The sequence below is a fragment of the Stenella coeruleoalba genome, assembly GCF_951394435.1.
Source record: "Stenella coeruleoalba genome assembly, chromosome: 7".
Taxonomy (NCBI): Eukaryota; Metazoa; Chordata; class Mammalia; order Artiodactyla; family Delphinidae; genus Stenella; species Stenella coeruleoalba.
Window position 1 is genome coordinate 88,088,851 of NC_137153.1, and position 20,285 is coordinate 88,109,135.

General features: G+C 41.8%; 1 protein-coding gene across 4 annotated transcripts; it reads right to left on the reverse strand.

Moving 5' to 3' along the window:
• Nucleotides 1–203: 203 nt before the first annotated feature.
• Nucleotides 204–18,677, reverse strand: SLC25A51 (solute carrier family 25 member 51). 4 transcript variants are annotated; one of them, XM_079926887.1, is made up of 4 exons: nucleotides 18,360–18,677; nucleotides 14,182–14,304; nucleotides 1,707–4,563; nucleotides 204–1,628 (listed from the first exon to the last, which is right to left on the reverse strand). In XM_079926887.1, the coding sequence occupies exon 3, from the start codon at nucleotides 4,521–4,523 to the stop codon at nucleotides 3,633–3,635; it is 891 nt and encodes a 296-aa protein (XP_079783013.1). In that variant the 5' UTR covers nucleotides 4,524–4,563; nucleotides 14,182–14,304; nucleotides 18,360–18,677; the 3' UTR covers nucleotides 204–1,628; nucleotides 1,707–3,632. The 4 variants fall into 4 exon arrangements, with proteins under 4 accessions (XP_079783013.1, XP_079783014.1, XP_079783012.1 ...); XM_079926888.1 differs by lacking the exon at nucleotides 18,360–18,677 and adding an exon at nucleotides 17,773–18,287; XM_079926886.1 differs by lacking the exons at nucleotides 14,182–14,304; nucleotides 18,360–18,677 and adding an exon at nucleotides 14,030–14,171 and having other exon boundaries at nucleotides 1,725–4,563.
• Between the last annotated feature and the right edge of the window lie 1,608 nt (nucleotides 18,678–20,285).

Consider the following 20,285-nt stretch of genomic DNA (forward strand, 5'->3'; position numbering starts at 1 on the left):
AGAAAATTAACTTATCTGGAACTCCTCTTGACCAAACAAAATGGATAATTGAAGAACTGTTCTACCTACAAAGTTATCAGGTGAAGTCACTAATAGTCAAAGTAGTGTGCTGAATGTTTTACCAACAAAAAGACTAATAGACTAATCTACCACAAAAAGGACAGTGCTACTAACCCTAACCCAGCCACAAGAGACCAGAAAAATGGACTTAAAAAAAAATTTATTCCGATCAGAAATACCAAAAGAAACACGTTAACTCTGAAACATTTAACAGATTTCATTTAAACTCATATAGTCACAAAACTCAAAATATCAAACAAAAACAACCACTTTTAATAATGAAACTTTAAAAAAGGAAACGTGTAGACTCCTCCACAATTTAGGAGCCATTTAGGCAAGCAAATATTCACTATTAGGCAAAAAGACAGCATTAAAAACGAAAAACCCTCAGAGTTAAGGAGAATGCCTATTCAAGTCTTTGATACACATTTATAAGCACGTGAGAAAACAGACTATTTTAAAAGAAACCAAGGCTGAGTGCTTACCCTTTCTTTAAATGTGATCTCCCACCTCGCTTCCATCTTGACTGCATGCCCCTCACACGACAGTACTTCATCTACACTGAACAGTGTTGGTCAACATGATCGGCTTACCGTGAAGCCCTCCAGTACCACCCGTCATCCTCTTATTAAGGTTTGTACAGCCCTGTAACTGAGTATCACCACTGTAATCAAGCCAAGGAATTGCAGGTCTCCAAGATGATTATATATGCACAATTCTGTCTCATTGCACAGTTCGTAATATATAGCAGGTGATTATATAACCAACCATAAAGTAAGATGAATATTGACTATTGAGACTAAAGTATCAACTTTGTCTCCAACCACAAATGAAACAAAGACACATACATTTGCCACCATACAGAGGTTGAGTTTACTCTGTAGTACAGTCCTGAGGGCTCATACCCTTACGTATAGAATCCAGAACATATTTCTGGTGGCATCAGAATGAAGTATAGGAGGCAAGACCAGGAGTGCCCTGCGCTCATGAGCTGTCTGTGCCACAGAAAGGCCACTTTTAAAGCTGTGCAGATAAAAGTTATTCACTCATGTTTGCTTTTTCCAAATTATTACCATACTAGTTCACACTGAAGGCAAAAACAATAGTTAGAATCTCTTCCTTACTAATAACACATTTTGACTTCTTTTAAATTTCAGACAAAGCTGTTGGCTACCACAAATTCTGTTGAGTTTTTTGTCAAATTTAAGAAAATATAGGACAACATAAAACCAACCCTGGTAACGTATTTGCAGTTTGGTCTTCAAAAGCTGTAAAAAGTGACAAAGAAATCAAAAAATATAATGAGTTAAAACCATTAAAAAAATATTTGTTTTTAAATGCCACATGTTTGAGACAGCAGAAGAGGAAGCACCCTCCTTCAAATTCTCACTTCACTTGTATTTCACAAAAGTGCTTTAGAATTTAGATTTCTATCACCTACATGGAGTGTAGAGGCAAAAGGAAGCCCCGTGGAACTGAAGGCCAGTGGAGTCTACTCCCAGGGTCAGGGTGTGACCCCAGGCTAACGCACCGGCCACATGCTGAGCACTCAGATATGCCCAGGAGTGCTGGACACACACACACACACACACACACACACACACACACACACACACACACACACACACACACACACACACACACACACACACACACACACACACACACACACACACACACACACACACACACGAGCGAGGGGATCAGACACCAGTGCCTTTGCCACTCATTCCTGAAACAACCCACTTGAAATCCTGACTCTATTCCATAGGCCAAAGGATGCTACTCTCATTTATTTGGTGTCAAATCCTTGTTTTCTCAAATCCTTACACCTGCACCTTGGTTTCTAAAATTAACGGCCATTTCCAGCACAACGCTGTCAGACAGAGCCTTTGTAAAGCTAGTGAGCTTCACTACTGCCTGGCAAACGCGTGACAATGCCTCCGAATGCTTCACAGCTGGAAGGAAGATGTTCCTGTCACTTGACCAGCCACCCTGCATTGAGAGGTAAACATCGTTTTTGGACTATCTGTCCAGAAACTGAGTAAACTACCAATTGAGACCCTGACTTTATTTTGGTCAGCATGTGCACAGAGTAACATGCAATTACCCAGAATGATGAAAGACTGGTAATAAAACCCATGTGCTCTGCTCCGTGTCAGATGCTGGAAGGTAATCTTAACTACATAATACTTACAGATGTGGATTTTTAAAAGATCGATAAACCACTTTTCTAGGATGTCTCGTATGTTTTATTAGTTATTCAATTGGTGTATGAGTCACTTTGCCTTATTTATCTGGGAAAAAGTACTGAGTTTTTTTCCCCTTCCCCAGAACACTTAGAAACCAGAAAAAAAATCTGAGGTCCTATTAATAGACTTCCAAAATAAAATTTTATGGAAGCATGTTGTTGTTTTTTTAAAGGGAGTTTCAAGAGAACAGGATACTTGACTATGACAAACTACTACTCAAAGGAAAAACTACCAAAACTCCAAAGCTCTTCACTAAATTGGCAACAACAATTCAAAGAAGCTGAGCTAAACAGAATTGGATCTGTAATGCAATTACAGGTTTCCCCCGCATTCCTGCGGAACTTTTTGTAAGCCGAAATGGCATAGAATGAGGAAGCAATCACCTTTTCTTGTAAAAGCAAAAATCATCTCTGTATTTCTTTTGGTTAGTGAAAACAGGTACTAATGTAGGTCTTTTGTAAAAGCGAAGTGGCATAAAGGAAACTCTGGAGAAGTGGGGGATACCTGTAATATGAACCTTCTTAATGGGATGAAACACCTTTAACAAAATTTAAGCCTCCACGTTTTCTGGCAACGAAATAGTGAAATTAATATAAAAATATTTTGGGAAGCTTTAAGGTCATATTGAGAAATACAGAGAAAACTTTCTACCCTAGAAAGCAAAATGGGAGATGTCATTAGTTGCTTTAGTCTACCACGTCGAAAGAGAAATAATTTGGATAATGACCATCCCAACAGGTGCTTAGTTTCAAAACGAATACAAACAATTTATCATGAAAAACCTACACATAATAAGCTGTTTTTCTTCTCTCTTCTGCTCCTTTTTCCTACCATGTATATGTTTTAAGTTAACAAAAACTACCCTTTGTAACTCCTCCTAAAAGCAGAGAAGAAATGGAGTAATAGAAGTAAGCCTGAGAAATCATGGGACCCTAAGAGCCTTTCCTCTGGCTGGTCATGGCCACTTATGCTTCAATACAGAAGATTTGTGGAAAAAAGTATCATATATCTTGGCTGTTAGTTTCCTTGTTAAAAGCCATCAGATAGACAGCTATTAACCAGGCAATTAGCCTAAAGTTCTCAGATAATGATTAAAAAAAGTACTAACACTGTCCCCCCCAAAATCCCCCCAAAACCTTAAATTTTCCTACTGAAACCTTTTATTCTGAATTTGTTGGTGCTTAAGAAAAACAGCTTTGCCCGTAATTCACTGTGCCCTGGACTTAGGACACCAACTTGTATTTGGCCAATTAGAAACAAGGCCAAACTGCATTCTTCTTAGGTCTATTCAGTTGATTAATGGCACTTAACTGATTTCTTTCATATAATCTTTAACAAGAACTCATAAGTCGCATTAATTATGCCCCAAGAGATGAGGGATCGATGGTAATTCAGATGGGCACCTCTGAAAAGATTTGTCAGTTTCCTGTCCCGTTCTAGCCAGATTTTTTGGAAAACCTTAGGGAAAGACTGAAATTCCCCACCAATCTGAGATTGCATGCGAGTTTTTACAACATTAACTGGAAAAAACAAGATCCCCAACATGGCACCCAACAGGCCCCCGCAGATAAAATCATTGACCAAATGAGCACCGTGGGTTGTTGCTGTAGGCAGGTACTCCTTGATGGGACCTCGAAGGCTAAAAAAAAGGACATTGCTGAATCCGTTACGGAAAAGAACAGGCACCAAGCCTCGATAATACTCTCTAATTCCATGGCATTTCAGTGCTTTGAAAGCCTGATAAGTGTTTGTAAATTTGTCATGATGCTTGTGGTCTTGAAGCAATGTTTGAACTCTTTCCAATGGAGTGAAAATTGCTTCTGTCGTTCCTGCAAGTACTGCGGCCAGGCTACAGGTTGCAAACTCTGGGGTACTGACATGCTTACGGAGAAGGCAAGATAAATCCTCATACAGACCAAACATAAGTGCCAGTGTAGTCGTCTTCTGCATTAACGGGGGAAGGATTCCGCGATACAAATTTCGAAACCCATCCCTCCTCAACTGAAGTACTGCATCCCGGGTTTTGATTCCATACAGCTGTTGCCGAAAGAGGACCTTCTGAATGGGAAATGTGATGGCTATATTGTTGAAAGCCGCACAGCAGCCACACAAGTAATGCTTCATTTCACTAACATTTGCAATATGAGGTGCTATATCTTGCTTTGAAGATGTTAGGATTGGTGGCCTCTTTTCATGAGCTTCTGAATCCATCGTGTTGCTTAAGATCTTCTTCGGGAAGGATTTTTTTAACCTACAAATAATAAAATGATAATAGGTAAACCTTTATATACAGTGCTAAACATATGAAAATTTCCCCTAATCCTTCCTCCAATTTCTGGACTCTATTACGTTTTTCCCTTTTAAACTAGATCACTGTTTCTTCAAGTATTTCTGGAGGGCCCTGAGGCCCTTTCAGTAGTCCAGGAGGTCCTCCCCTTTCCAACTACATATCCATGTGAGGCTGGATTTTCTGCATATACTTCAACTAAAACAATTTATCGCAACAGAACAAATGCAGAGGTAGATATGAGACTCCACCAACCTTTTAAGTCAGACATTAAACAGACTTACAAAACTGTAAAACATACTTATTAATTTTTTAGGGGGGAAATAATTATTTTTCATGAAAATGTGTTGATTATATTAACATGTAATGGGTTTATCATTTTGTTAAAGTGAATTAATAAATATTTTAAAATTTTGTTTTTATTTCTAAGACCATGAATATTAATCCATACAAATAAAGGCTCTTTGGGGTCCACAAAAATTTTTTAAGTGTAAAGCGGTCCTGAGACCCAAAAATTTGAGAACCACTGGACTAGTTCATATGTAATGCCTACACTACATAATGGTACATGCTATTATCCTTCTGAAACAAAGTCCTCTCATGAGAAAAAGAAGAGCAAGACATACACTCAGTCATTCTGTTCACTAACACTTACTACTGTAAACTAGGCCCTCTGCTAAGTGCTAGAGTCAAAGACAAGGAACTTGCAATCTAACAGAAGGCTCTGCCAAGGTCTACAATCACTCCACAGTATAAGTCCTTCCATGATAAATATATACTATGGGAACACAGGTAAGGGACAGTGAGCACACACTCTGTGAGGTGGAGGCTGGGAGAACAGGCTCAAGGAAGGCCTGCAGGTATATACTAAGCACAATTTTCACGTATTTAATTCTCAAAACAACTCCATAAAGTAAACATTATTTTCCCAGTTTTACAAATGGAAAAACCAATACTCATCTTCATCCAAGGTAGTTAGTAACTGGTGGAGCTGGCATCTTGAAATGAAGTCTGCCTCCAGAGTTCATGTTCCTGCTGTCATACCACAGATGGCAATGACTTTGGGAGGATGCCCTGGGACAAAGAGTGGCCGTACCAGACCATGCTGAAAAAGATTTGAAGCCTAAATACACAGGCTTAGCCCACTTAGTGGAATGAAGGCAAGGTCCTACCCCTAGAATACATCTGCTTTTTAAAATGGCAAGATCAGTCCTTGCCAGTCATCTATAACCTGATTAAAAACAAGCAAAGGACTTAACAGACACTTCTCCAAAGAAGATGTACAAATGGCCAACGGACATATGAAAAGATGCTCAACATCACTTATTATCAGAGAAATGCAAATGAAAACCTCATACCCATTAGGACAGCTACTATTAAAAAAAAAAAAGAAGAAAATAAAAAGTGTTAGAGGGGATGTAAAATGATGCAACCACTATGGAAAAACAGTCTGGCAGTTCTTCAAAAAATTAAAAATAGAACTACCATACGATACCATCACCAATCCCACTTCTGGGTATATATCCAAAAGAATTTACTGTAGGGTCTCCAAGAGATATCTGCACATCCAAGTTCACAGCAGAACTATTCACAAATAGCCAAGAGGTGAAAGCACCCCAAGTGTCCACTGATGAACGAATGGATAAACAAAACATGGTATGTACGTACAACAGAACATTATGTGGCCTTAAAAAGGAAGGAAATCCTGTCACATGCTACAACATGGATGAACCTTGAGGACAAGTGAAATAAGCCAGTCATAAAATGGCAAATAGAGTGTAATTCCACTTACATGAGGTACCTAAAGTAGTCAAATTCATAGAGATGAATAGCGGTTATTATCAGGGGTTGGGGGAGGTGGGAACAGAGTTATTGTTTAATGGGTATAGTTTCAGTTCTGCAAGATGAAAAATTTCCGGAGATCTGTTTTATAACAATGTAAATATACTTAATGTTACTGAACTTACACTTAAAATTGGTTAAGATGGTAAATCTTATGATTTTTAATTTTTTTTTTAAATTTATTAATTTTTTTTTTGGCTGTGCTGGGTCTTCATTGCTGCACACGGACTTCTCCTAGTTGCAGCGAGCGGGGGCTACTCTTTGTTGTGGTGCACGGGCTTCTCATTGCGGTGGTTTCTTTTGTCGCGGAGCACAGGCTCTAGGGCACGCGGGCTTCAGTAGTTGCGGCGCATGGGATCAGTAGTTGTGCCTCGCGGGCTGTAGGGCGCAGTCTCAGTAGTTGTGGTGCACGGGCTTAGTTGCTCCATGGCATGTGGGATCTTCCCAGCCCAGGGCTCGAACCTGTGTCCCCTGCATTGGCAGGTGGACTCCCAACCACTGCACCACCAGGAAAGTCCCTGATTTCTTTTTTTAACCACAGTTTCAATTATAAATAAATAAGAACAAAATAAGTCAGGTAAACCATCTAGCTCTTTGACTTATGACAAAAACAAACAAAAAACAAGTTCCTTTTTTTCCCCCTCCCCATACACACACGCTGCTGTAAACCGCTAAGCATCAGGACAAAAGGTGTTAAAGAGAAATGTCATCATGTGAAGGTAGAGCAGAGTGAGGCACATAATCAGAAAGCATCAGTTCTTGAGGAGCTTATATGTGCAGGAGCCACAGACATGTAACATAAAATATGGAACACACATACGACTCTAATTTTCCTTCTAGAAATATAGCCTAGGGAAATAATTATTAACAAGAGAGGTACATAAAGACTCAATTATAGGACAATTACAACGCTCTTAACAGAAATACAGAGTAAAAATTAAATGTGCAACAGTAAGGGACACACTGCATACATGAAGATGTAGCCACCTGATGGGATGTCATATAGGTACTAAAAATAAAGGAGTATTTATATTTAAGGTTCAGTATATTAATTTTGAATTTTTAATGGTATTAATGAAGTTTCAGATAGCAGTGAGTCCTTTTTATGATCAATAAAGTGTTACAGAAGAAAAAATAAAGGAGAATATTTTTATTGACGTGGCACAATCCTGTTTTTATCAATATACATATAGAAAAGCCAAAATAAGTAGTTTACATTTTCTAATTTCATAATAATGCTGTATTTTCCTTTTCTATATTTTTCAAGTTGAATTTGTCTCAATTTACTGTCTTCAAAAGTTGGAGACTGACAAAACTAAGGTCTAATCAGGACAAGGCAAACAGTGACAGAAAGGATGTGACAATGCTCCCAAGTGAACAAGGCAAATTGCTGTACCTCTGAGGCTGCTTCCAGTTACAATGGGCCAAGGCCACCCACCCTGCACTGGGGCAGAAGTCAGCTGAAGAGTACAGTGCACCGGGTCCCACTGCTGTTCTGGGGACACAGTGAGCACTGTACTGTTTTTTGTATTTGCTTCATTCAGACTTACAGTATAACATTATCAAGAAGATTTTCATTTACTTTTGTTGGGAATTTCTTCTTCTTTGCCTGCTTTTACACTGGCCTCCTCAGTATACTAAGAGATTTTAATTCAACCAACTTATTCAACTCCTGTAATGTTCAGAGATTAGAGATAAAAGGACGCTGGCCTCGGGAGATACGACATGCAAACAACTGGACCACAGTGTGGTAAATGCAACCACAGAAATACACAGAAGGTATAAAGGCCCCACAGAGGAAGGGGTCATTAATTAGCTGTCTGGAGGGAAAGACAGGGGGGTCTGTGACCTCTGGGCAGGGCTCTGAAAGGTGAATAGGACTCTGGATGTACCTAAGGGTGGGGCACATTTTAGCCAAAGCAGCACAGGCTAAGGTGTAGGCCCCGTGTCAAAGGAGCAGCAGCATCACATTCCTGAGGAGGGTGTCTGGCTGGAGCTTAATGTGGGTGCGAGATGGATGGGCGGCAGACAATGATGGAAAAGCAGGCTAGGACCTGCATCACCAGAGACCCTCAGGATGATCCCAAGACCCTGATGCTACTATGTACTATTTTTTTCCTTTCTCATGGGAAGCTAATAGAAACAAATTATTTTCCTTAGGCATGTTACACCTAGATCTGTGTGCCCTTTTCCCAGAAGACAGACTATATTAAGAAGAAAATGTAACATCTGTACACTCTAGCCCAATGCTGCTTTGTCTGTAGTTGGAGCTGGCTTGCTATCACATTTCTATTAGAAAAGATAAACATGCCCTCAGTTGAGAAGAATTATGCCTGGAAACCACTGCAGGCCTGAAATCTGCCATAAGGAAGGTAATAAAAGGAGTCAGGAATCTTCTCCCCACTGTCACCTGGTCACACCTGTAGAACTAGACAGGACCAGAGCCCCAACCTTTCACTGTCCACCCCCAACACCAGGGCAGCCACACTACCCCTGGGCACCAAAACTGTGTTCATTTGAATTAACCTCAACTTTGGCAGAGGCTGGAGGAGTGGGACTTGTCTCTAAATGCTGCTTAGCACTATCATGATGGGGAATAAAGGGACAGTAAAAAACTTTCCCCTGACATTCTAAAAATTTGTTCCACTGCAATTTAAATAATCAAAGGAAGGCCCGGCTCAGAGAGAGGCATTATTTCTAACTTTGGCAGGTATTAAAGCAGTTACATTATGAAGTCACCAAAATGCTTCACCAAGAGGCCAGAATCCCTGGAGCTGGGCCGCTCGTAGATCCAATAAAACAACAAATGAATCATTTAAACAGAAATTCACAAAATAAATGTATATTACTTTAGAAAAAGTTACACATTAAATTTACACATTAAAAATACATTTAATAGAGCAGGACTTCCCTGGTGGCGTAGTGATTAAGAATCTGCCTGCCATTCCTTGGTGGCGCGGTGGTTAAGAATCCACCTGCCAATGCAGGAGACACGGGTTTGAGCCCTGGTCCGGGAAGATCCCACATGCTGCGAAGCAACTAAGCATGTGTGCCACAACTACTGAGCCCACGAGCCACAACTACTGAGCCCGTGTGCCTCAACTACTGAAGCCCACGTGCCTAGAGCCCGTGCTCCCAACGAGAAGCCACCACAATGAGAAGCCTGTGCACCACATCGAAGAGTAGCCCCCGCTCGCAGCAATGAGAAAAGCCCTCATGCAGCAACGAAGACCCAATGCAGCCAAAAATAAAATAAAATAAAAAAATTCATATTAAAAAAAAAAAAAAAAAGAATCTGCCTGCCAATGCAGGGGACACAGGTTTGAGCCCTGGTCCAGGAAGATCCCACATGCCACAGAGCAATTAAGCCCGCGCACCTAGAGCCCATGCTCTGCAACAAGAGAAGCCACCGCAATGAGAAGCCCACAAACCGCAACGAAGAGTAGCCCCCGCTCACTGCAACTAGAGAAAGCCCGTGCACAGCAGCAAAGACCCAACGCAGCCAAAAATAATTTAAAATAAAGAAAATGAAATAATGCTATTTGCAGCAATGTGGATGACCCTAGAGATGATCATACTAAGTGAAGCAAGTCAGAAAGAGAAAGACAAATACCATTTGATATCACTTATACGTGGAATCTAAAATATGATACAAATGAACTTGAACTTATCTACCAAATAGAAACAGACACAGACATAGAGAATAGACTTATGGTTGTCAAGGGGAAGCGGGTTGGGAGAGGGATGGAGTGGGTGTTTAGGATTAGCAGATGCAAATTATTATATAGAGAATGGATAAACAACAAGGTCCTACTCTATGGCACAGGGAACTATATTCAATATCCTGTGATAAACCATAATGAAAAAGAATGCATATATGTATAACTGAATCACTATGCTGTACAGCAGAAATTAACACAACACTGTAAATCAACCATGCTTCAATAAAATAAACTAAAAAAAGACATTTAAAAAAGATGTATATTTTTTTAAGAGAAAAATAAAATTGTAAATTAATTAAATACACATACATTCTCTCCTCCAGGCTCACTGTCCCAACCCAGGTCCTCTTCACCTCCTGCCTGACTACTGCCAAAGGCTCCTTACTACTAAGTCCGACTCTAGTGACACACTCCATCCCATCCCCACCAACCTAACCATCATTTAAAAAATACAAAAAAAGGGCTTCCCTGGTGGCACAGTGGTTGAGAGTCCACCTGCCGATGCAGGGGACACGGGTTCGTGCCCCAGTCTGGGAAGATCCCACATGCTGTGGAACGGCTAGGCCCGTGAGCCATGGCCGCTGAGCCTGCGCGTCCGGAGCCTGTGCTCCACAACGGAAGAGGCCACAACAGTGGGAGGCCCACGTACAGAAAAGAAAAAAAAAAAAAAAAACACACACACACACAAAATGAACACACTACTAAGTGAAAAAGGTGTACAACAATGTGCTTAAAAACAACAGCAGATATCACAATGTTTTGAATGGCTACGTAGTATTCTACTGAATGGATATATTACATGTAATTTACTCTGTCTCCTATTTATGGTCACTGTTTTTGTTTTTTCCTTTTAAACAATGCTGCAATGGGCAACTCTGTACCTATACCTGGTGAACTCTCACAGGTTTATCTGTAGGGTAAATCTTTAGAATGGATGCTGGTTCAAACAGTAATACATTTTTTTTTTAATTTAATTTTTTTATTTGTGGCTGCATTGGGTCTTCGTTGCTGCATGCGGGCTTTCTCTAGTGTGGCAAGTGGGGGCTACTCTTTGTTGCAGTGTGCGGGCTTCTCACTGCAGTGGCTTTTCTTGTGTGGAGCATGGGCTCTAGGCACGCAGGCTTCACTAGTTGTGGCACGTGGGCTCAGTAGTTGTGCCCCACAGGCTTAGCTGCTCCACGGCATGTGGGAACTTCCCAGACAGGGCTCGAACCCATGTCCCCTGCATTGGCAGGATTCTTAACCACTGCGCCACCAGGGAAGCCCAGGAATACATTTTAATTTGATAGCTACGGCCAATTGCCTCCAGAAAACTTACTGTGATTTATATTTCCATTAAGTGTACGCCAGTCCCAGTTGCCCTACCATTTCCAGCACCAGGTATTAAACAGTAATTTCTGGGGCTTCCCTGGTGGTACAGTGGTTAAGAATCTGCCTGCAAATGCGGGGGAAATGGGTTCGAGCCCTGGTCCAGGAAGATCCCACATGCCATGGAGCAACTAAGCCGTGCGCGCCACAACTACTGAGCCTGCACTCTGGAGCCCGCGAGCCATAACTGCTGAAGCTTGTGCACCTAGAGACCGTGCTCCACAACAAGAGAAGCCACTGCAGTGAGAGGCCCATGCACCACAGCGAAGAGTGGCGCCCGCTCGCCACAACTGTAGAAAGCCCAGGCGAAGCAATGAAGACCCAACACAGACATACATACATACAATACATACATACATACGTACATACATACATACATACAATTCAGCATTTTTTATTGACCATTTGAATTTCTTTTAGTACTGTAAAATTTCACATTATCCATTTTTCTGTAGGCACTTTGTTTTTTTCCTTGTTGATTTGGAAAATTTCTTTGTGCACAAAGAAAAATCAATCCTAGTTATATTAATCAAGTTGTGGCATATACTTTCCCTACTTTGTATCATTTTTGTGATGAAGTTCCTAATATGGATATGAATTCTATTGATCTTGGCTTCTAGGTTTTGTGTCCTTCATTATTCCAAAATTATAAACAAGTAATCCATGCTTCCTTCTACAACTTCTATGGTTTCATTTACCATCTGTACTTTAATTTCTCTGGAATTACAGTATAAGGAATGAAGCAAAGACAAGAGATTGCCTAGAAACTGACTGATGAGCCTTCTTTTCCTCACTGGTTAGCATCATCTAAATACTCACAAGCATCTGCATTTATTTCTGCACTCCACTCTGTTCCACAATAGCCTTGTATGTCTTTTCTAGGTACAACTGATTTTAACCTACTGTAGCATCAGAGTAGATTTCATCAACTAGTAGGGCTTTCCCTTTTACTCGTCAGAATCATCAGTTTTCCGGGCTCTTGCACTTTTCCAGATAAACTTTAATGTATTTTTGTCATATTCCTCCCAAAAATCTTGGTATTTTACAGCAGAAGTGACTTTATAAATTTAAAGTACTGTCACTTTTTCAAAATTGAACCTTAAAAAAAAATTGTACCTTACTTTACAAGGATGTGATATCTTCCTGTTTGTTTCTTTTCACAAACCTTAGCATTTAAAATTTTTTTCATATAGACCTTGAAAGGTATTTTACCTTTTCAGTCCCTATTATGAAAGGGTTGTTTACTTCCAATTAATTTTCTAACTGCTTTTTGTCTGCATATGAAAAAGCTACCAATTCCTGTGTATTAAAGTTAGAAGCAGCCCATAGTCCCCTATTTCTCAGTTTTTTGGTGGATTTGCTTGTTTCTACTATATATCACAAATAATTTTGCCTTCTCCTTTACTGTATGCATCTTTCTTATTATTGGATTGGCATATACCTCCTGAACATAATTAAATTATGGTAATAGTAAACATCCTTATACTTTGACATCTGTGACAACTCCACAGGGATTAACTGTGAAGCATGACACTGGCTTTTGGTTTGAGGAGGAAGTTCTTGTCATCTGAGTGTTCATAATCCAAGTCCTAGCAGTTTCAAGTTTACAGAGGGAAACAAGTTATCATGACACAAAAATATTCACTGATCAATTGGCCCATATAAAATTTGTTCCCTCTCAAGTAATATTCCCTGTTTGCCATCTATCCCTGCCCATCTTTAGGATTGTTCTGCAAACTTAAAGTGGAGCATGTCTTCCCAGTACTATCATATAATTTCATCTGACAAATTACACTATAACTCCCAAAACTTCATTCTGCATTCATTCTAAGAATCAGTATATCTGCAATTATAATTGAAGTCCCTGCCCCCTGTTTTTCCCATTAAAAATTGATTCCATTTTTCTAGTACTAATGGTCAACTGATGATAAGGGTCTCTTAGAATTTCCAAACACAGGAGGGATATACATTGATTCCTGTTTTACCACCACCTCCACCCCCACTGCCACTAAGTCAGGAATCTATCTTGAACTTTGGTCAGATGCTTTTAGGAAGCTACTAAGAAGATCATATGGATACTGGAAACAGAGCCAGTGTAACATTTAACAGATACAGTTAATTGCCTGGGTTCAAATTCTGGCTCCACTACAAATCTATTGTGTGACCTTCAGCAAGTTACTCAATGTCTCTGTGGCTTAGTTTCCTCGTTTATAAAATAAGAATGTTACCTACCTCATAGGCCGGCCAATTAACTGAATTAATACATGTGAAGCCCCCAGGAAAGTAGTCTACAGCACAGCAGGTGGCTCAACAAGGATAAACTATTATTATTGTTCTTTTCTGATGTATTTATTTGGTGTATACGTTAGTGTATTTCTCGCCCTTGCAATATGGAGGTGAATCCTACTTGGCCACAGTGAAATATTCCTTTAATGTATCACTAAACACAGTTTGCTAACATTTTATTTTAAAATTTCACATCACTATTCATAACATACCAAGTTTCCAATTTCAGTACTATCTTCATGTCAAGTTCAGGTGTCAATGTTCCACTGGCTTTGTAAAAGAAATCTGTCATTTTTCCTTCTTTAAGCTGGTGAACAATTTAAATCTTATAATTATCTTTTTCTTGAAAGTTAAAAGAATTCACCTGAAACACCATCTGGGACTGGTGTTTTGGGGGATGGTAGCTTTTTGATAACTTCCTCAATTTCTTCCATTGTTAGGTCTGTTAGGTTCTCTCTTCTGGAGTCAACTTTGATAACTGGATTTCCTTTAAAAAAAAAAAAAAGTCTGGTTTATTTATATAGTCTTATAAAGCACTTGCTGTTTTAAAAAAACACTTCTAATCTTGTGTGCCTATATTCCCTTTTTTCTTGAGCAGGGTAGTCAGTTTACCTAATTCACATTCCTATCATCCCAGCAAAGAACCAGTTCTTTTTTTTTTTTTTTGGGTACATGGGCCTCTCACTGTTGTGGCCTCTCCTGTTGCAGAGCACAGGCTCCGGACACGCAGGCTCAGCAGCCATGGCTCATGGGCCCAGCCGCTCCGCGGCATGTGGGATCCTCCCGGGCCAGGGCACGAACCCGCCGCGTCCCCTGCATCTGCAGGCAGACCCTCAACCACTGCACCACCAGGGAAGCCCAGAACCAGTTCTTAAATTTACCAATTTTACTATTTTTCAGTTTTTAAATTTGTTTTTCCTCTTTATCATCTCATTTCTCCTGCTTTGTCTGGATTTATTTTCTTCTAATTTATTGAAGGGAAATTTCTTATTTTTATTTATTCTTTGTTTCATAATTTGAGTGTTTAAGGGTATATATTTTGCTTTAAGCAAAACCTTAACTATTACTTTTTAATACATTCCATGGAGCGTTTTGGTCTAATTGGCAGTCACCTTACCATCTGTACCATCTTGTGTTTCTTCACCACAGTGGCTTTGACCTGGAGTGATATGCACCCTTTCCAGAGTCCAAGCCTGTTTAGGCTCCGGACATCGCAGCACATCCTTAATTTATGCTCAGGAGAAGAGCATCTTTCTCGTGGCCCACAGGAAAGATCCTGCAGGGATGGACCCTGATATCTGGCAACTAGCCTCCAGTCTTAAAAGGTTTGATGACAAATACACCTTGAGGTTGACCTTCATCAGTGGCAGAACAAAGCAGCAGCAGGCAGCCAAGTTCACCAAGTCCATTGCTAAGTTTTTTGACCACAGTAGGACACTGGTCATGGACGCATACGAGCCTGAAGTATCCAGGCTCCATAACAGTCTCACCCCACAAAGAAAAATAAAATAGCCACTTCTGAAAGCAGCCATCTTTCTGCTGGATCATGCTGAAATACAGGGTGAGGGGGAAAGAAACTGAGATCTTAAAATGAAGAAAGAAAGAAATGTTAAAAATGTCCCTGTTCTGTTCTGAACTTTTAGTCCATCCAGGAAAAATGGTATCTTCCAGCACAGATATGAGAAGCTGTAGCTCTGATATCTAGGTGGGACCTCCCTAACCTGCTGATCCCACTGTTCTGACGTGCTTTTCTAGAAAAGCATTTTTCCTAAAAGCTGTATAGACTTCCTCAACACCTGAAGCACTTCATGTAGTATTAGCATTGTGCCAAGGAGCATTTGAAGACTCAATTTTTAAACTTGTTAACCTGTTGCTGACTAATTGAGCTAACTCCCTTTCAACAGCTGTTTCCCTTAATTCAGATACAACTCCTTAGGTATGATAGCTGTCCTTCACACACAGCTTTTGTGGGTATGCATAAATCTGACTTAGGGAGAATTGAAAAAACAAACCAAAAAAACCCCACAGCTTTTTAATTTGTTTAAAACAGACATTGTGTCTGTTACATTTTGTGCTGTTAACCAGTGAAAGGAATCAATGGCATTTTAAGAAAAATTGTTCTATAAATGCTTGAGAGGTTTGCCAGGGTACAAAGTTTGATAATTATTAATCAGTCTTCTACATTCTTACCTCTTATCATTTTAGCTGCCAGACAGGAGTTTAAACTCTTATCAGTACTATACTTGCCAATCTAAGATTAACCAACATTTAAAAACAATTTAGCATAGAAATACTTTATGTAATGCTTTGCTCTTCTTCAGTTTCAGGACTAAATGTTAAAATCAACAGAAATATCCAGATTTATGTGTTATTATACCATAACACGTTGTGACAATTTATGAATGTAAAAGTTTCATTTTTACATACTAAACACATAACAATATACTTTAAATTATAAAGTCACTACCTACCAGCTGTTTAACAATATATGTTCCTTGATAATACAAACCAAGTTACTTATACACTTGAACAACAAAATTCTGTCCATGTTCACTTTTAATTTTTACTAGAATGGCACTTGCATTACTTTCCAAAATTTTGCAAATTAAAGTTACTTCAACTAGTTTTGTCATGACTCTTTGGGTCTGTTATTAAACAGATAGAAAACTGTGGCTAACAGAAGTTAGCCAGTCATTTATTGACCGCTGTACTGAACTATTCTAAGAAATTTAAAGAACATTAGTGTACATTTAGGGTCTCAGATTTTTAAAAACAGGCCTGGACATAGGAAAAAGGAATGTAATGAAACCTTTCCAGACTTCACAGATTTAAAGCTTTCTCCCTCATTTTGCCCTACACACCAGGATCGTGTGAATAGGTTCTTAATTTGGCAAAAGAACAAAGGCTAGTGTGCACAGTATTCTGTAGCAGTGGACTTTAAAATTTTTCATGTTTATTCTGTGAACACGACTAAATTTCTTTGCTAAACTTTTCCCTATATTTAAATTCTTTAACATGGATAATAATTCTTTGCAATTTATTGCAAAATTTATCTACCATAATATTACATTTGTTTGCTACCTAAAACACTCAACCTATGTCAACATTAGGAAGCAAAGTTAATTAAGCTGACTTTCAAGCAACTCCAAGAGTCAAACTCCTGTGGCATAAGAAAACAGTGTAAAGTCTAAATGCTCACTGTAATTTATAGCCCACGTGGTTAAGACCGAGATGTGATCCATCACAAAGGTCTCTGCGCAAAAACTGAGGAGAAAGCAATTGTATTTCTCAAAGGATGTTAACTCCCACAAGTCAGCAGGTCTGAGTCAGCATTCAGGACAAGATTAAACTGGGTTCTAGTCCTAGATAGGACACTATCTTGCTACTATAAATACAAAGCAAAGTCTACAATTTAAAAATCCATTTCTCTGGGCTTACTTTAATCTACCAAAGGAGAGACCAGACAAGTCCACTCCTCTTAAAGGTAACAGCTTGTGATCTTTCCCCGAGATGCACTCAAGGTGACTCCAGATCCAAAGCGCCAGACCTGTGCTCTGGAACCACTAGCGGACCTGACCGATCCTAGCACCTTTTGATTTTATGGAATCCTTCCGAAACAAGGTCAGAGGAAGCTCAGACTGGCAAGGGCACTACACAGTTATTTAAGGTTTTCTGTTTCACAGCTTGCAGGTAGAGAAACAGAAGGTGGGGATTAAGACCAGACGTGTACAGCTCTAAGGAGCAAAAAAAAAAAAAAAAAAAGGGTAAATATAGCTGAGGCATTGACACGCTCCACCTAGATAAGCTTAACACTAAATAATTGGTACAGAGATTTTCAATTAACAACAATGCCCCCCGCATCTCCAAAAAAAGCACTGTACCACCGAGTTTCCCACAACGCGAAGCAACATGGTGTCGCAGAATAACCATTGTCTGGCTGTGTGGCTGAACTTACCGCTCTCCAGGCGTCCATTTCCCCTGTCTGTAGTGAGGGGGAGGGGAGGGTGGCGGACGGGGTCGACCAGGCCCCTTCCGTCCCGGACATTCAACGGAGCCAGGGGTCCCGGTATCCCAGACCCCGAGGGGGCAGGCGCCCTTCCGCGGTCCCAACGCTGCTCTCCCGGGCTGCAGGCAAAGCCCGGCCCCTCCCCGCCCCGCTCTCGATGCGCGCCGGGAGGCACCTTCCTTCCCGGGGCGCGCCCAAATGAACGCACTGCCTCCTCCGCCGGAAAGGCTCGTTCCGGCAGTCGGACGGCGCTCACGGCCCAGCGAAGCCCGGCAGCGGGCGGCAGAGCTGGGAGGCAAGAGCTGGGCCCTGCGGCTGCAGGTCCCACCCGGGCTGGCGCGCGCGGGAACGGCGGGGTGCACTGCGGGGGGGCGCACTGCGAGCGCGCGCGCGCGGAGGCAGGGGGGTGAGTCCTCAACGGCCGCGCCAGAGGGCCGTGCAGGCGGCCTCCTCAGACCCTCCTTCGTGCTTCCACTCACTCCACGCGCAGGCCGGGGGAGCCCCGTGCTTTCCTCTCGGCCGCTTCCTGTACTCACCCATCGCCGCGGGCGCCAGGCTCCACGCCCGGTAGCGGCCCGCCTGCAGGCTGGCGAGCTCGCGAGCCCGCGAGCCACCGAGCCGGCGCAGGCGCAGACCTTGACCGACCCGAGCTCAGGGCGGAGCGTGACGCGCTCTATGCCGCCGAGCCCGGTCACGTGAGGGAGACGCCACCGCGCCGCCTCTCTCTAAACCCGCGGAGGGTCGAGTGACGCCGGCCAACTCCTGGCAGCGGTTCGGCGCGGCAGGGCAGGTGTAGGGTCACCCATCACACCTGTCGTCAGGCTTTCGGGTTCCACTTGCTGGAATGCCGTACCTTTGGTGCCGTACGGTGGCCTTGCCGTGCCACAAACAGCCAACGCGTTCTCTAGTGCGTAGCCTGCGGGAGGACCACTGGGAAGTGACAGTGTGGGTGGCAAGCGCACGTGCGCCTAGGCCTTGAAAGGCCCCGCCTCGCTTCCCTTTGTAGCCTTGGTTAGATTTCATCAAACCCTCGGAGTGGCCTTGTGTCAGCTACTGATCCTGCAGTTCACAGAGCACCTGTGTGTGCTTTAGAATATACAAATCATTAAAAAACCCTGTTTCTTTTCAGTCTCAGACAACTTGCACGTCTTGGACTTCACTGCACCCGGAGTTAGGAGGCCTAGGTCAAGTCATAGCCCTGACCCTTGCTGGGAGTGACCTCGGACAAGTCACTGTCCCCTGAGCCCCAGATCTCTGACAAGTAACGCCGGCCTTGCATGCATCCTTTGGCCCTTGTAAGAATCACTGAGAATAATGATCTGACTCTAACTTATAAACTGGAAGGCACACAGATGTGAGGTGTTGAAGGAAACGGAAAGGTCAGCCTGGAGAGCAACAGCGAGGCTCCTCAGGAGGCTCATCAAATATGTGAAGTGTATGCGCTTTCCTTGGGATTAGTCCAATAAGCAACTCCACTGGAGTGAAATACGGTATGGCTATAGGTGGGTGGCTCTCCCGGCCCACTTCCCCTGAGAGCACTTTGTAGATATTGACTCCAAAATTTTGTCTCATCTGCTTGAGCTGGCCTGATTAACTGCTTCTTGGGGTGTGAGACATCATGCTACCTAATTTCAGCAAATGTTCTGCTGAGGTACCTACTGGGTGCCATTGTGTTCTCTTCGGGGAACTTAGAGTCCAACGAAGGATATAAAAACAAAAACTCTGGAAATTCAGATGCATGAGGGGCCTTTCCCCTTAAGAGGGAACTAGGGATGGCTTCATAGGGGAGGAGGTGTTTGAACTGTGCCTTGGAAGATGAATGAGTGGAACTTGGACTAGCAGAGAAAGTCATAGCAGCAGGAGATAAGATTGTAAAAGTCAGGTGGTGGGGACTGATAGTGCAAATCTTGACCGTCAGATGCAGGCACCTGGCATCTAATTAGTGTGCAGAGATAGATTTGGGGCTCCACAGGATAATGACAAGGCCACGCAGTAGCTTGGAGTGTTTAAAATTGGGCAACAGTTGGGGAAAGGCATTTATGTCAGAATTATGTTTGCCCTGTCTTGTGTGAACTCCTATTCAGATGTATTATTTGAAAAATAAATAAATCAGGCAGGCATCCAGCATGTTCATAAGCATAAATAATTCATTTCAGATTAGAATAGAGAGGTTATTCTCCTGTGGTAAAACCCGAAGAGGAGGAAAGATTGAAATTAAACACACAATTGGGGCACAACAGACTTGAAAGAGTAGGGGAATCCCAGGTTGACAGGCGTACGCATGTCTGGAGCTGAGCCAGTCCGTTTCTTTTATGCTGCAGGTCACAGCGCTGGCCTCTGCTCCTCCAGCTCTTAGTTCCTCATCAGAAACCTCCCAGGTCCTTAATTGGCTCTTCTTGGGCATATGAATGTTGGAGATCAAAAACCTCTATTTTCTGATTCACGATTCATCATAAAGTTAT

What these genes read in the sequence shown, in the direction of transcription:
- SLC25A51 (XM_079926886.1), bottom strand. Translation starts at nt 14,109, where the DNA reads ATGACAGATTTCTTTTACAAAGCCAGTGGAACATTGACACCTGAACTT. An exon ending in GTACTGAAATTGGAAACTTG is followed by an intron (nt 4,564 to 14,029) that starts GTATGTTATGAA and finishes TATTATTTGTAG; the next exon opens with GTTAAAAAAATCCTTCCCGA.